Source organism: Oncorhynchus nerka, linkage group LG22, assembly GCF_034236695.1.
Source record: "Oncorhynchus nerka isolate Pitt River linkage group LG22, Oner_Uvic_2.0, whole genome shotgun sequence".
NCBI classification, from domain to species: Eukaryota; Metazoa; Chordata; class Actinopteri; order Salmoniformes; family Salmonidae; genus Oncorhynchus; species Oncorhynchus nerka.
In genome coordinates, this window is record NC_088417.1 from 23,950,043 (window position 1) to 23,966,388 (window position 16,346).

The following is a 16,346-nucleotide window of genomic DNA, read 5'->3' on the forward strand; positions in this document are numbered from 1 at the left end:
TGGACGAGTTTCTCACACGACTGGCCTATCTGGGTAATGTTTTTTCTCAGCTGAATGATCTGAATCTAGGACTACAGTACTCTTCGGAACTATAATCAATGTGCGGGACAAAAATTGAGGCTATGATTAAAAAGTTGGAGCTCTTCTCTGTTTCCATTAACAAGGACAACACAGGTCTTTCCATCATTGTATGATTTTGTGTGTGAACTTAAGCTTACAGACAATGTCAAATGTGATATAGCGAAGCACCTGAGTGAGCTGGGTACGCAATTACTTTCCCTATATGGATGACACAAACAACTGGATTCGTTATCCCTTTCATGCCCTGCCTCCAGTTCACTTAACGATATCTGAACAAGAGAGTCTCATCGAAATTGCAACAAGGGGTTCTGTGAGAATTTAATTGAATCAGAAGCCACTGCCAGATTTCTAGATTGGGCTGCGCTCAGAGTATCCTGTCTTGGCAAATCGCGCTGTTAAGACACTGATGTCCTTTGCAACCATGTACCTATGTGAGAGTGGATTCTCGGCCCTCACTAGCATGAGATCTAAATACAGGCACAGACTGTGTGTGGAAAATTATTTAAATTGGCGTACCGTCAAAGGGACAGTTGTAAATCATGCAGCGCCTTATGTCAAGATCGTATATTTTAGAGAAACAACAAATGTCGGTACAGATAAATGTCTTATATCGTCTGAAAGCTTCAATTCTTGTAAATTTAACTGCAGTGTCCTATTTACAGTAGCTATTACTGCAAAAAAATGCCATGCTATTGGTTGAGCTCCTAACAACAACACTTTTTTCACGGTGATAGTTTTGATAAATTCACCTCTGAAGGTGAAATGTGTACTTACATTCTGAAATCTTGCTCTGATTTATCATCCAAAGGGTACCAGAGATAACATGAAGTGTTTTTTTGTTAGATAACATCCTTATTCATATTCCAAAAAGGTCCATATAACATGCACGATCAATTTTGTATTTCCACTCGTTAAATTTGCAAAGAAAGGAATCTGTGAAAATCTCACCCTAAACGCTGTTTCAACGAGTCAAATCACGTTCGTATGAATTCCTCAGAGATCCTGGAACGTAAGAAGACTTCACTATATCATTAGGGATGTAGTATATCCTATAGGACACCATATTTGGTCAGAGAGCGATGCCTTCATGGCACACCGATGATACGGGCAGTCATCATTTGAACGACTATCTTTGTCAAATAAACACCAATCGGGGTCAAACAAAGCTAGCTAGATAGCCAATGAGCAATGTATATGTCGTAAAATGTAGCTACTAACCTTGTACGACAGCATGCCTTTTCATATTGGACAGAAATGATCATATTCAGAGTTATGAAGTTATGAAAACTGGTTGTTTTGCAAATGTTGAACTTATAATATGGCTACGAATACTTGGAAAGTGAAATCAAAGTCCAAGTATACAGATTTGATGATATTCTTGCAGAAAAATGTAATATGAATGTGAATGTCCCCTTCACAATTTGCCTAAATGTATTTGGGGACTTCACACTAAAAGTCTTGTAGTTCACTCATTCTTCAAGTTATCCGTCTGAAACTTTTCACATACACTGCTGCCATCTTGTTGACACTATCGAAATTACAACCAGAGTGACGGCTAGAACTGGGACTTTTCTCTTGCCCTTCAAAGATGGTGGTAGTTCTTTTCTTTGTATTTTCTTCTACCAGATCTATTGTGTTATATTCTCCTACATTCAATTCACATTTCCACAAACTTCAAAGTGTTTACTTTCAAATCGTATCAAGAATATGCATATCCTTGCTTCAGGGCCTGAGCTACAGGCAGTTAGATTTGGGTTTGTCATTTAGGCAAAAATTGAAAAAAAGGGGGCTATCTCTAACAAGTTAACAACACTATCAACAAGGCCCTAGTTTTGTCGAACCTGGACTACTGTCCAGTCATGTGGTCAGTGCCACAGAGAGGGACTTAGGAAAATTACAATTGGCTTAAATGTACACGAAGAGCTAACATTAATAATATGCATCGCAATCTATCAACTCTCTCTTACACATTCACATTATAAGACACACAGACTCTACACACACGTACACATGGATTTTGTATTGTAGATATGTGGTAGTAGTATTGGACTGAGGGAACACACTTAATCTGTTGTGAAAAGTGTTATGAAATGTAATGTAATATTTTAAATCATTGAGCGGCGCAGCGGTCTAAGGCACTGCATCACAGTGCTTGAGGAGTCCCCACATGCCAGGGTTCAATCACAGGCTGTTTCACAGCCAGCACAGAATTGGCCCAGCGTCATCCGGGTTAGGGGAGGGCTTGGCCGGTTGGGATGTCCTTGTCCCATAGCACTCTAGTGACTCCTTGTGGCAGGCCGGGCACCTGCAAGCTGACGATTGTAAGCTCACCAATTGTACTGTGCTTCCTCCGACACATTGGTGCGGCTGGGTTCCAGGTTAAGCGAGCAGTGCGGTTTGGCAGGGTTGTGCTTTGGAGGATGCATGGCTCTGAACCTTCGCCTCTCCCAAGTCCGTACTGGAGTTGCAGCGATGGGACAAGACTGTAACTACCAATTAAATATCACAAAATTGGGGAGAAAAAGTTTAAATAAATATATATACAATATCGGTCAAAAGTTTTAGAACACCTACTCAATGAAGGGTTTTTCTATATTTTTACTATTTTCAACATTGTAGAATAATAGTGAAGACATCAAAACTATGAAATAACATACATCATGGCGTATCGCTGCAGAATGCTGTGGTAGCCATGCTGGTTAAGTGTGCCTTGAATTCTAAATAAATCACAGACAGTGTCACCAGCAAAGCACCCCCACACCATAACACCTCCTCCTCCATGCTTTACGGTGAGAAATACACATGCGGAGATCATCCGTTCACCCACACCGCGTCTCTCCAATTTGGACTCCAGACCAAAGGACAGATTTACACCGGTCTAATGTCCATTGCTCGTGTTTCTTGGCCCGCGCAAGTCTCTTCTTCTTACTGGTGTCCTTTAGTAGTGGTTTCTTTGCAGCAATTCGACCATGAAGGCCTGATTCACACAGGCTCCTGTGAACAGTTGATGTTGAGATGTGTCTGTTACTTGAACTCTGTGAAGCATTTATTTGGGCTGCAATTTCTGAGGCTGGTAACTCTAATTAACTTATCCTCAGAGGTAACTCTGGGTCTTCCTTTTCTGTGGCGGTCCTCATGAGTGTCAGTTTCATCATAGCGCTTGATGGTTTTTGCAACTGCACTTTCAAAGTTATTTTCCATATTGACTGACCTTCATGTCTTAAAGTAATGATGGACTGTCATTTCTCTTTGCTTATTTGAGCTGTTCTTGCCATAACATGGACTTGGTATTTTACCAAATAGGGCTATCATCTGTATACCACCCCTACCTTGTCACAACACAACTGATTGTCTCAAACGCATTAAGAAGGAAATAAATTCCATAAATTAACTTTCAACAAGGCACAGCTGTTAATTGAATCTCATGAAGTTGGTTGAGAGAATGTCAAGAGCGTGCAAAGCTGTCATCAAGGCAAAGGGTGAAGAATCTCAAATGTATATGATTCCATATGTGTTATTTATTAGTTTTGATGTCTTCACTATTATTCTACAATGTAGAAAATAGTAAAAATAAAGAAAAACCCTTGAATGAGTAGGTGTTCAAAAACTTTTGACCGGTAGTGTATATTTAAAATTGTGCACTGAACAAAAATATAAACGCAACATGTAAAGTGTTGATCCTATGTTTCATGAGCTGAAATAAAAGATACCAGAAATGTTCTATACACACAAAAAGCTTATTTCTCTAAAATGTTGTGCACAAATGTATTTACATCCCTGTTAGTGAGCATTTCTCCTTTGCCACGATAATCCATCCACCTGACAGTTGTGGTATATCATGATCATTGTTCAGGTGCACCTTGTGCTGGGTACAATAAAAGGCCACTCTAAAATGTGCAGTTTTGTCACACAACACATTGGTAAAGATGTCTCAAGTTTTGAGGGAGCGTGCAATTGGCATGCTGATTGCAGGAATCTCCACCAGAGCTGTTGCCAGAGAACTGAATGTTAATTTCTCTACCATAAGCTGCTTCCCAACGTTGTTTTAGAGAATTTGGCAGTACGTCCAACCGGCCTCACAACCGCAGACCATGTATATGGCGTTGTGTGGGGCAAGCGGTTTGCTGATGTCAACGTTGTGAACAGAGTGCCCCATGCTGGCGGTGGCGTTATGGTATGGGCAGGCATAAGCTACGGTCAAAGAACACAATTGTATTTTATCAATTGGCCATTTGAATGCACAAAAATACCGTAACGAGATCCTGAGGCCCATTGTGAGGCCCATTTTTTTTTTTTTAAAGGTATCTGTAACTAACCGATGCATATCTGTCTCCCAGTCATGTGAAATCCATATCAGATGGCAGCTTCATTAAATAGTACCCGCAAAACACCCGTCTCAACGTCAACAATGAAGAGGTGACTCCGGGACGCTGGCCTTCTAGTTGCAAAGAAAAAGCCATATCTCAGACTGGCCAATAAAAATAAAAGATTAAGATGGGCAAAAGAACACAGACACTGGACAGAGGAACTCTGCCTAGAAGGCCAGCATCCCGGAGTCGCCTCTTCACTGTTGACGTTGAGACTGGTGTTTTGCGGGTACTATTTAATGAAGCTGCCAGTTGAGGACTTGTGAGGTGTCTGTTTCTCAAACTAGACACTCTAATGTACTTGTCCTCTTGCTCAGTTGTGTACAGAGGCCTTCCACTCCTCTTTCTATTCTGGTTAGGGCCAGTTTGCGCTGTTCTGTGAAGGGAGTAGGTCATAAAGTTGTACGAGATTCTTGGAAATTTCTCTTATGGAATAGCCGTCATTTCTCAGAACAAGAATAGGCTGACGAGTTTCAGAAGAAAGTTCTTTGTTTCTGGCCATTTTGAACTTGTAATCGAACCCACAAATGCTGATGCTCCAGATACTCAACTAGTCTAAAGAATGACAGTTGTATTGCTTTTTTAATCAGAACTACAGTTTTCAGCTGTGTTAACATAATTGCAAAAGGGTTTCTAATAATCAATTAGCCTTTTAAAATGATAAACTTGGATTAGCTAACGCAACGTTCCATTGGAACACAGGAGTGATGGTTGCTGATAATGGGCCTCTGTACACCTATGTGGATATTCCATAAAGAATATGCCGTTTCCAGCTACAATAGTCATTTACAACATTGACAATGTCTACACTGTATTTCTGATCAATTTGATGTTATTTTAATGGACAAAGCACTTCAGAATTACAGATGCGAGTGCTCCAGGGTGATAGTAATTTAGGCAGGATACCTTGGAGCTCTTGGGAACAGACAATGGTGGTCACCTTGAAACGTTGGGATTACAGACTGGGACAAGGAGAGATTGAAAATGTCCCTGAAGACACTTGTCAGCTGGTCTGTGCATGCTTTGAGAAAGCACCCTGGTATTCCGTCCTTGTGAAATAGCTGCTTTCACCCAAAGCACAGTGTTATATTCCTCAAAGCGAGCTTAAAAGGTATTTAGCCCGTTTGGGAGTTCTGCATCGCTGGGGAACGTCATGTCTGGGCGTTTCTCACGTCTGGGCTTCCCTTTGCAATCCGTTATCATCTGCAAGGCCTGCCACATACGACAAGTGTCGGAGTCGGTGTAATAGGATTCCACCTTCCTCCTATATTGTCCTTTTGCATGTTTGATGTCTCGTCAGAGCTCGTAGCGCCTTCTTATATGCTTCCAAGTCCGTGTCCCGTTCCTTGCAAGTGGTAGCTCTAGCCTTTAGCCCAGCGCGGATATTGCCCGTAATCCATGTTTTTTTTGTTTGTATACATTCTTATAGTCACTGTATGGACGACATCGTCTATGCACATATTATTATTATTATACATTTTTTTAGGGGGTAGATCAGCTTTAATATTGCATATAGATTGTGGCTTCCATCAATGTAATGTATATATATATTTGTTTACATTTTAAATGTATTTTTCCTTATTTTACCCTAACTCTACCATCCCTCCCCTAATTGGTGTAAACTAATGGACAACAATACTTAGGCTTCTACTTCCAGTTTATACTATATACAAGTCTATACACTTATTGATGAAGCCTATCATTGATGTGGTAAATACCTCAATGTTATTGGATGAATCCCGGAACATTTCCCAGTCTCTACTAGCAAAACAGTCTTGTAGCCTTGTGTCTGTTTCGTCCGACCACTTCTGTATTGAGTGCATCACTGGTACTTCCTGTTTGAGCTTTCATTTGTAAACAGGAAGCAGGAGAATGGAGTCATGGTCAGATTTGCCGAAGGGAGGACGAGGGAGGGCCTTGTATGCATTTATGTGGGTAGAATAAAAGTGGTCTATAGTTTAAGCGCCCCTAGTGTAGGAGACGTGTTGGTAGAAGTGAGGTAGGACAGTTTTAAGTCTTAAAGTCTACGCCCACCAGAAACGCTGCCTTTTGGTGAGCGGTTTCTTGTTTGTTTATGCCCCCCCACACACACACACACACACACACACACACACACACACACACACACACACACACACACACACACACACACACACACACACACACACACACACACAGCGAGACCTTTGTAAAAGATCACACCCCAGCAGATGGATGCATCACAATTAACATGCAAAGATGATTCCCAACACACAGAGGAAATGAACCACAAGATAAAGATCAAGATGTTATTGATGAACAGCAGCTGGGTGAAAAGGTTAGCAGTCAAGGAGTTAAGGCCGTTCCGCCATTGAGCTTACAAAGAGCACAGAACAATGTGGATAGAAGCTGCCAATAGGGAGAGGGCTGACATTTAATGTATACACTGTGATGGATATACATTTTGTTTGGTGAGTGTGTGTGTATCATTTTTACAGTGTGTGTTTGTGAGTGTGTCTGTGTGTGTGTATGAAGGTATAGATGCAGGCAAGAGCTATATATTACCAGGGACAGGGGGGAAGAGCTGGAAACTAGCTAAGCAGCACAAAAACATGTCCGGACAAGATGCTGACAGATACAGATTTTCAAGACTAGGAACTTGTAAGGACGACGGAGGCTTAGAAGGTGAGAAATAAGCCCACACAGGCTTAACAATGGCTGTAAATTGCTGTTCTTTGTCATTGGGCTCTGCCCAGGGTTACACAGAGGGACAAAAGTGCATCGAGAGGACAGGTTTGGCGGCTGCCTGGGTTCGAACTCCGGTCACCAGCAAGGCTCCCAATGGAGTAGCCTGCTAAACTAAAGGAGCTGAAAGGAACCATTCATACAGCCTTATTAGCAGGGTCATGATGGTATAAATAGCATGTGCACCAACCCACTAGAACCACTAGACTTGACTCCTCCCAGTAGCAGTCAGTCTGTGGGAACACAGGCTGTATTGATTGACCAGCAGCTCGGAGGATACGGAGGTAGACCTAAGGATCATAGTATGGATCTATTTGGACAGCTACAAGAACAGATGGAAGCATGAGAGATAAGGAGATAGTTGGGGAGAAGGTTGAGAGGGACAGAATTCTGGTAATAAAGTAGGAAGGAATGAATTACCAGTACAATGTCTGTGATTGACCCTGAGGACCAAGAACATAAAGAGGAAGGGGTTGTATGGATCACAGGTCGCTGGTGACACCTTAACTGGGGAAGATGAGCTCATAGTAATGGCTGGAATGGAATGATATCAAACACATGATAGCATTCCATTCACTCCATTCTTGCCATTATTATGAGCCGTCCCCCGTTCACCAGCCTCTTGTGGTATGAATCTAATAGGAGAAACAGAGAGTGTATAGAGAACACTGAGAAAACAGAGAAGCACTGAAGATCAGGAAAGAGCTGACAGGGACAGAGTTCAGGAAATACAATCAGATGCATTGGATTATCTAAGGACTTTGTCATTATTGAGGATAGAGCGGTATTGGCAGTGGATCATGACATGGGATCAGTAGAACAGAATATATTACTGAGGAAGTGTGAACCAGAATCAGGTATGGATTGAGAGGTCGACAGGAATACAAAGGGAATTCTGCTGAATGCTTGTGTATGGAAAATACATGGTAATCCTGGGCTTCTGGTATGGATCAGGGGGGATGGAATTATATTAGTTGAGTTTGAAGGAACCTCTGTGGGATATGCATCTATTGAGAGGGACATACCTTGGATACAGGGAGGCAATACACAGTGGATTGGACCGGATTGACGTGGGATTTCATGTGGATCATGTGACCATGTGGAGAGGGAGAGAGTTGTGAGAGGTGGAGACAGTGAAGAGAGGTGGGAGAGAGTTGTGAGAGGTGGAGACAGTGAAGAGAGGTGGGAGAGAGTTGTGAGAGGTGGAGACAGTGAAGAGAGGTGGGAGAGAGTTGTGAGAGGTGGAGACAGTGAAGAGAGGTGGGAGAGAGTTGTGAGAGGTGGAGACAGTGAAGAGAGGTGGGAGAGAGTTGTGAGAGGTGGAGACAGTGAAGAGAGGTGGGAGAGAGTTGTGAGAGGTGGAGACAGTGAAGAGAGGTGGGAGAGAGTTGTGAGAGGTGGAGACAGTGAAGAGAGGTGGGAGAGAGTTGTGAGAGGTGGAGACAGTGAAGAGAGGTGGGAGAGAGTTGTGAGAGGTGGAGACAGTGAAGAGAGGTGGGAGAGAGTTGTGAGAGGTGGAGACAGTGAAGAGAGGTGGAGACAGTGAAGAGAGGTGGAGACAGTGAAGAGAGGTGGAGACAGTGAAGAGAGGTGGGAGAGAGGCACACAGGATGATTGAACGATACATACAGTTGAAGTCGGAAGTTTAAAACTCATTTTTCAACCGCTCCACAAATCTCTTGTTAACAAACTATAGTTTTAGAAAGTCGGTTAGGACATCTACTTTGTGCATGACACAAGTAATTTTTCCAACAATTGTTTACAGACAGATTATTTCACTTATAATTCACCGTATCACGATTCCAATGGGTCAGAAGTTTACATACACTAAGTTGACTGTGCCTTTAAACAGCTTGGAAAATTCCAGAAAATGATGTCATGGCTTTAGAAGCTTCTGATAGGCTAATTGACATCATTTGAGTCAAATGGAGGTGTACCTGTGGATGTATTTCAAGGCCTACCTTCAAACTCAGTGCCTCTTTACTTGACATCATGGAAAATCAAAAGAAATCAGCCAAGACCTCAGAAAAAGAATTGTAGACCTCCACAAGTCTGGTTCATACTTGGGAGCAATTTCCAAATGCCTGAAGGTACCACGTTCATCTGTACAAACAATAGTACGCAAGTATAAACACCATGGGACCACGCAGCCATCATACCGCTCAGGAAGGAGACGCGTTCTGTCTCCTATAGATGAATGTACTTTGGTGCGAAAAGTGCAAATCAATCCCAGAACAACAGCAAAGGACCCTGTGAAGATGCTGGAGGAAACGGGTACAAAAGTATATTTTTCCACAGTAAAATAAGTCATATATCGACATAACCTGAAAGGCCGCTCAGCAAGGAAGAAGCCACTGCTCCAAAACCGCCAGACAAAAAGCCAGACTACGGTTTGCAACTGCACATGGAGAAATGTCCTCTGGTCTGATAAAACAAAAATAGAACTATTTGGCCATAATGACCATCGTTATGTTTGGAGGAAAAAGGGGGAGGATTGCAAGTCGAAGAACACCATCCCAACCGTCAAGCACGGGGGTGGCAGCATCATGTTGTGCTTTGCTGCAGGAGGGACTGGTGCACTTCACAAAATAGATGGCATCATGAGGGAGGACAATTATGTGGATATATTGAAGCAACATCTCAAGACATCAGTCAGAAAGTTAAAGCTTGGTAGCAAATGGGTCTTAAAAATGGACAATGACCTCAAGCATACTTCCAAAGTTGTGGCAAAATGGCTTAAGGACAACAAAGTCAAGGTATTGGAGTGACCATCACAAAGCTCTGACCTCAATTTTATAGAAAATTTGTGAAAAAGCGTGTGCGAGCAAGGAGGCCTTCAAACCTGACTCAGTTACACCAGCTCTGTCTGAAGGAAAGGGCCAAAATTCCGCCAACTTATTGTGGGAAGCTTCTGGAATGCTACCCGAAACGTTTGACCCAAGTTAAACAATTTAAAGGCAATGCTACCAAATACTAATTGATTGTATGTAAATTTCTGCCCCACTGGGAATGTGATGAAATAAATAAAAGCTGAAATAAATCATTCTCTCTACTATTATTCTGACATTTCACATTACATTTCACTCTACTATTATTCTGACATTCCACAAAATAAAGTGGTGATCCTAACTGACCTAAGACAGGGAATATTTACAAGGATTAAATTGTGAAAAACTGAGTTTAAATATATTTGACTAAGGTGTATGTAAACTTGCGACTTCAACTGTATATTCTGAATGCAGTTGAATGATGAGGACCAAAGGATTGAGTATGCCAGCAGTTTGTAGTTATGCATGGAATCATGAGTGGATCATTCTGGACCGAGCCTGGGTTTGACCTCTGACCTTTACAGTGATTCTCATCCCAGGGGTAGACACAGTTCTGAATGCCGTTACACACCAGGGTGTTGTTGATGCACATGTTACTGTGACAGAAGAAGGCATCCGCCTCGCATGGAGCTGCAATGACAGGAGACAGAACAACAATTAACAAGTACACACATATCCCAACCTATGTATAATTGCATGCTGGGTAATAATAGGCCTGTCACTCTCTCCCTTCCCCTCCCACTTATCTCTTGTTCATCATTCTGTCTCTCTGCCTGTTCTGGGTGTCAGAATATGCAAAGTGTGTGTAAGGAGTGTTCAGTCATGAGTGTTCTGTTTAAGGTTAATAGTTGGTTGGCAGTTGGTGTACAAGCCTGTTTAGATGGAGTTAAACAGAGGTTGGGAATGCAGCTCTAAGTGAGTATCAGCTGAGTAAAGAGTGGTGTATTTGGTGTACCTGTGCTTATATGAATCAATTGATTACATTGCTCAACAACTGTGGGACAGAGGCTCTCCATTTTTGTGATCATTATGTATTAGATGGTTTCCATCTGCAGTATCTGCTTTGTTAAAATAGTCAAGGATGAATGTTTTTTTATATGAAAGGAGTGTACTCTATAGCACACCAAACAGCCATTTATGATCATACACAAAATCAATGGCATCAGAAATAGAGCAAAAATAATCCACAACATCAACCAATATCAGAGCCCCCCTCCCACATTCTGAAATGTGTGTGTTGTGCTTTTTCTCAGAGTTGTAAAAGCAAGCAGAGCAGAAAATGGCAACTCTTTAGTTGACTGATAGCTAGTTAGCTAGCTAGTAGCTACCACAGCCAGTTCAGCTAGCTGGACTCTAGCTAGCTATCTGTCAGGTAGCAGTATCTAACAGCTGCTGTGTGTATGGAAATGTTTTGTAGTCTTTGTTTTGTCCCGTTTCAACAGAAGTACATTTGATAATGTACCATTAGCTAGAGCTAGCCAAAAGTTGACTAACAATAGCGAGCTAGCTAGCTCACTAACTTGAGCTATTATTTTTTCCTCAATTACACTAGACCTGAATGAAATGATGGAACCAGCGGCCAAATGATTGAAGACTGATGTTTTTTCTGCGCAATGTGAATTTTATCAGTCAGTATAGCAATGTAATCCTATTGATCTGTCAGTTTCCCTAGCTAATTCCCTACTTTTTCACACTGACTCTGTATAAACAGCTCTACTGTTTATACAGCTTCACTGTCATGGTGCACAGTCAGTACACAACACTGTGCTCATCATGTCTTAGCAGGATCAGATGGTGACAGATTTCCCTGCAGGGTCAGACAACCAGGGAAGACCAGTCTACGGCACTCAGGTGAATTTTGCAGTATATTAACAATATCAGTCAATGATATAAAAAGTTCCATCTTGAGTTGATGGGAAGGCTACAGTCTGGGATCTGGGAATAATGGTCATTTCAATTATTGAACCATTGGTTCTATTCTTGGATAATATAATTTATAAATGTACACCAAGGTAATTCTTTGTAATGCTTCATCTGAGCAGGGTCAGATGATGACAGTGGTCTCATCAGGATCAGGCAGCCAGGGAAGACCCGTCTGTGACGGCACAGAGGTGAACTTTTGCAGATACAAACAACACTTTGTTCTCTCTGTGCAGCAAACACTGGATAAGGAAGTCTTTAAGGCAGTCTGACAAACATCTAAAGTTGATTTCCAAACTGTATCAAGGGTTGATAGAGGCTTTTCCCAATGACACAAAACATGTGAAACGAAAACGTGAGGAAGACCTGGGAGGCGCTATTGACGATGATGATGTCATGTTCATATAATCTGACATAAATGACTGCAGTTTAAGACCATCCATAGAACATTCTATATGCCAGTGAAACTGATTATCATGCATCCAGAAATTAAATTATTCTGCAAGAGGTGTAAAACACAAAAGGGGACATATTTGCATATGTTATGCTCTTTTATCTCAGCATATCTACAGATTCTTCCTTCTCCCTAATTTTGTTTGTTTGGAAATGTCGATACTGGAGACTGTTCTCAGAATAATCTGTGTAACCTAGCATTTATAGCGGCTAAGAAATGCAGGTTGGTTATCCTCCCACAATGGATGGCAGAAATGTCAAGTTATGTATCACTAGACTTGATTTATTACAAGATTAAGGGTATACTGTGCAACTTTCATAAGGTCTGGATGCCTTATATGGAATACAGTAGGACTAAAGGAGTCTGTATTGAACACTTTGGGGGGATACCTATTTAGGTAATCCCTAGCTGCTGGGCTGCTCAGTCCTGGTCCTGGGGGTCTGCTGTACTGTTGATTGTCACTCTGGCCTTGGACTAACACACCTGAAACCAATAAGGAATCTTTCACTAAGATCCTAAAGCTGAGTGGGGTGTGTTGTGTTTGGGGCTCTGCAGGGCCATGGACCCCTAGGGGCAGGATGGGGTGAACCAGTTAAGTTGTGTGCAAAAAGAGCTCTACAGTACTATTAGGTGTGAATTATATGGAGAACGTGCTATTTCTGTGTGCTAATGTGTGTTGTATGTGTGTTTTTATTCAACTTTTTTGTTATCCAAAAGATGAGAAGGAATTTGTTTTGTGGAGAGGGTTGAGTTATTGACTAGACTGCTGGGGCTCGGGCTTGCAGGCAGCTCAAGCTGGCCTGGTGGTCTGGCTGAAATGTTACATAGAGGATGTCATAATCAAGACTAACAAAAGTTACGTCTTTGTACTTTATTTGTTGTTCATTTGGTTATTGGTTAAAGGTGCAACACAATAATTATTGAATTATCATTGATCTAGTATTATTGATCAGTCTTATCAATCACTTAAACATATTCAACAATGATATCTTACCTAGCTTGATGACTGTGGGCATTCTTGCTTACTTTTTGTTGTTCTAAACAGAGACGGCTAGAAGGGCCCTGGATCATATTAGATTGCAGGAAATGAACTTTAGATGCCCCAAAAAATGTCAGGACCCCCAGACCTCCTGCCAAGTTATGCCCCCTCCCCCACTTCTAAAATCAAAGTTGCGCTCCTGGTATAGTATTATGATGCTACAGATTTGGGTGAATTTGAAGGCGCATTACTCAGCCCTGAACCCATCTGCTCTTCATAAATGTTCATCTTTCCTCCTCTTCTGAAATGTGATGAGACAAGGCAGTGCATAGTAATCTCTCTGGGAGTGTTCCTTTTAAAGCTATCTATCTAACTACATGGGAAAGGAAACACCTGGAGAGAAAACCTTGACATGCTGGAGATGTCAGACTAACACATGTTGTAATCATCCAGGCCTGAATCCGTAAGGGCCAGAGATACTGTATGCATACATAACTTAACTTGAATGTTCACACTATGTATGCATCGATTCCAATACGGAGATATGCACAAAGTTAAAAGAGTTCAAGTTATGACTGTGTGTTGATACTGGCAGGGAATGAACGGTGTGCGTGTGTGTATGTCTATCCATTAGTGCTTGTGTACGAGCAAGTGTGACACATAGCTGTATCCGTGACAACAGGCGGTGACAGAGATCATAAAAGTGAGAGATGTGAGGAGAAGAGAGAGAATGACAGAGAGTGAAAGAGAGAGAGAGAGAGATGTTTGGAGAGTGACAGAGCCATCGAGGCAGAAGGAAGTGAGTTATCCAATTATAGAGTCTCAGGTAATGTGTTAGCAGCCTCATCACCACACCGGTAATTAAACAAGCAAGGTGACTTTCAGAGACAGGAGACACCTCCCCTCTTAATCACACTAATGCACTGGCCTACCGTGGCCTCCACAGTGTAATGAACAGACCTACTGACTAATCAAACGGCTACACCAAGCCAAGACAGTTTCCTCCATTCAATCAGATGTAATTCAATGGGATTTAATACATCTTTATTGCACCATAACAGTAATCTGTTTCTAGTGGTATAGTTTAAACTGAACATTCAATATTCCCTGCACTGACTCAGAACAGAGGGTAGTGATGTAAGGGCTACAGCTGACTCCTGAGTGCACATTGGATAAGAGCAAACTATTAAAATGCAGTAAAGTCCACCACATATACATTATGTTCAATTACTCTAGACATGCACGTTCTGGTTTAGTGCATGATGATTTCATATCAGTCCTAGCCCCAAGTCATGCCATTCATCAGGAGTGGAGCATGAAGACTGGTAGAAGCAGCACTTCACACTACATCCTCCCTGTCTACTGTTGAAACTCATTAGAATGTGGGATAGGTGAACATAATGGATGGCTGTGTTTAAACATTGATTATTTACTGGCTGTGGATGGGGAAGTGGTCAGGCACACACACACACACACACACACACACACACACACACACACACACACACACACACACACACACACACACACACTCGCACACACACAGAAAATAATGCGTTGCGTTGGGCATTAAAACAGGCTGCTGTCTGATACAGAGGGGCTCAAGGTTGGGCAGAATTACCTGAATGATGGACGACTGTTTTCATCTCTGCACTGATCCCAGGGGAATAATAACAGCTCAAATTAGAATGAATTATCTCCTCTCACTCTCTCTCTTTCTCTGTCTCCCTCTTACGTCTCTCCCTCTCTTCCTCTCTCTCTCTCTCTCTCTCTTTCTCTCAATTCAATTCAATTTAAAGGGCTTTATTGGCATGGGAAACATATATTTACATTGCCAAAGCAAGTGAAATAGATAAAAAAAACAAAAGTGAAATAAACAATCAAAATGAACAGTAAACATTACACTCACAAACGTTTCAAAGGAATAGAGACATTTCAAATCTCATATAATGGCTATGTACAGTGCTATAATGATGTGCAAATAGTTAAAGTACAAAAGGGAAAATAAATCAACATAAATATATGTTGGATTTACAATGATGTTTGTTCTTCACCGGTTGCCCTTTTCTTGTGGAAACAGGTCACAAATATTGCTACTGTGATGGCGCACTGTGGTATTTCACCCAGTAGATATGGGAGTTTATCAAAATTGGATTTGTTTTCGAATACTTTGTCGGTCTTTGTAATCTGAGGGAAATATGTGTCTCTAATATGGTCATACATTTGGCAGGAGGTTAGGAAGTGCAGCTCAGTTTCCACGTAATTTTGTGGGCAGGGTGCACTTCTCTTGAGTGCCAGGTCTGCCTACAACGGCCTCTCTCCCCTTTTCCCCAACACTCCCACCAGTACATCCCTTAAAACGTCCCCACCGGGCCTCTTCAATCCTAACCTTAACCATTCGGGCCCAAATGCAGGACTGTCCGTAGGTCAGTGTCTGGGGCTTACTTTATTCAGCCTTCTCTTCCTGAACACAGTGCCAGTTCTCCCCACCAGGGGGAGGTGCTGTCCCTCACCATCCCAACGACACTCAGTAGCCTCCCACTGCTCCACAGGGCCACAGCTGACTTTATGAAGAGATGGATCCAAACTCATCTGCAGCCAAATTAATTCCCAGACATTTTGTAATAAAAAAGTGCCCCTTTCCCCACCCAGGAGCCTTCCCCCCCACTGCCCCAGACATAAATTAAATAATAATAAAGTGGCCTGATGAAATACACTAGACATCCAACTGAAAGCTCGGAAGTCCTCTAGCTCAGTCTGCTGCAGAGGAGCACTTTATACGAACTTCAAAACCATAGGTATAATTGCAATAAAACAACATATTTTTAATGGAAGCTTGGTTCAGAGAGGAAGATGAGAATCGAGAGGTTTTACTCAGCCCAAAATCTTTCCACAAAAATAAGCCCACGAAGTGAGGGATTTTTGTATGGAGTTCAATGAGAATGGGATAACTGCCTTGCTCATGGGGCATAATGGCAGATTTTTGACCTTGT

The 16,346-nt window shown here is 42.0% G+C and overlaps 1 protein-coding gene across 2 annotated transcripts in view; it reads right to left on the reverse strand.

Annotated features, from left to right (window-relative positions):
* neto1l (neuropilin (NRP) and tolloid (TLL)-like 1, like) overlaps positions 1–16,346 on the reverse strand; it is a 179,512-nt gene that overhangs the window by 12,669 nt on the left and 150,497 nt on the right. For both annotated transcript variants that reach the window (XM_029626561.2, XM_029626560.2), the window contains exon 8: positions 10,517–10,630. In XM_029626561.2, the coding sequence (XP_029482421.1) occupies positions 10,517–10,630 (114 nt within the window). The remainder of the gene's footprint in view (positions 1–10,516; positions 10,631–16,346) is intronic.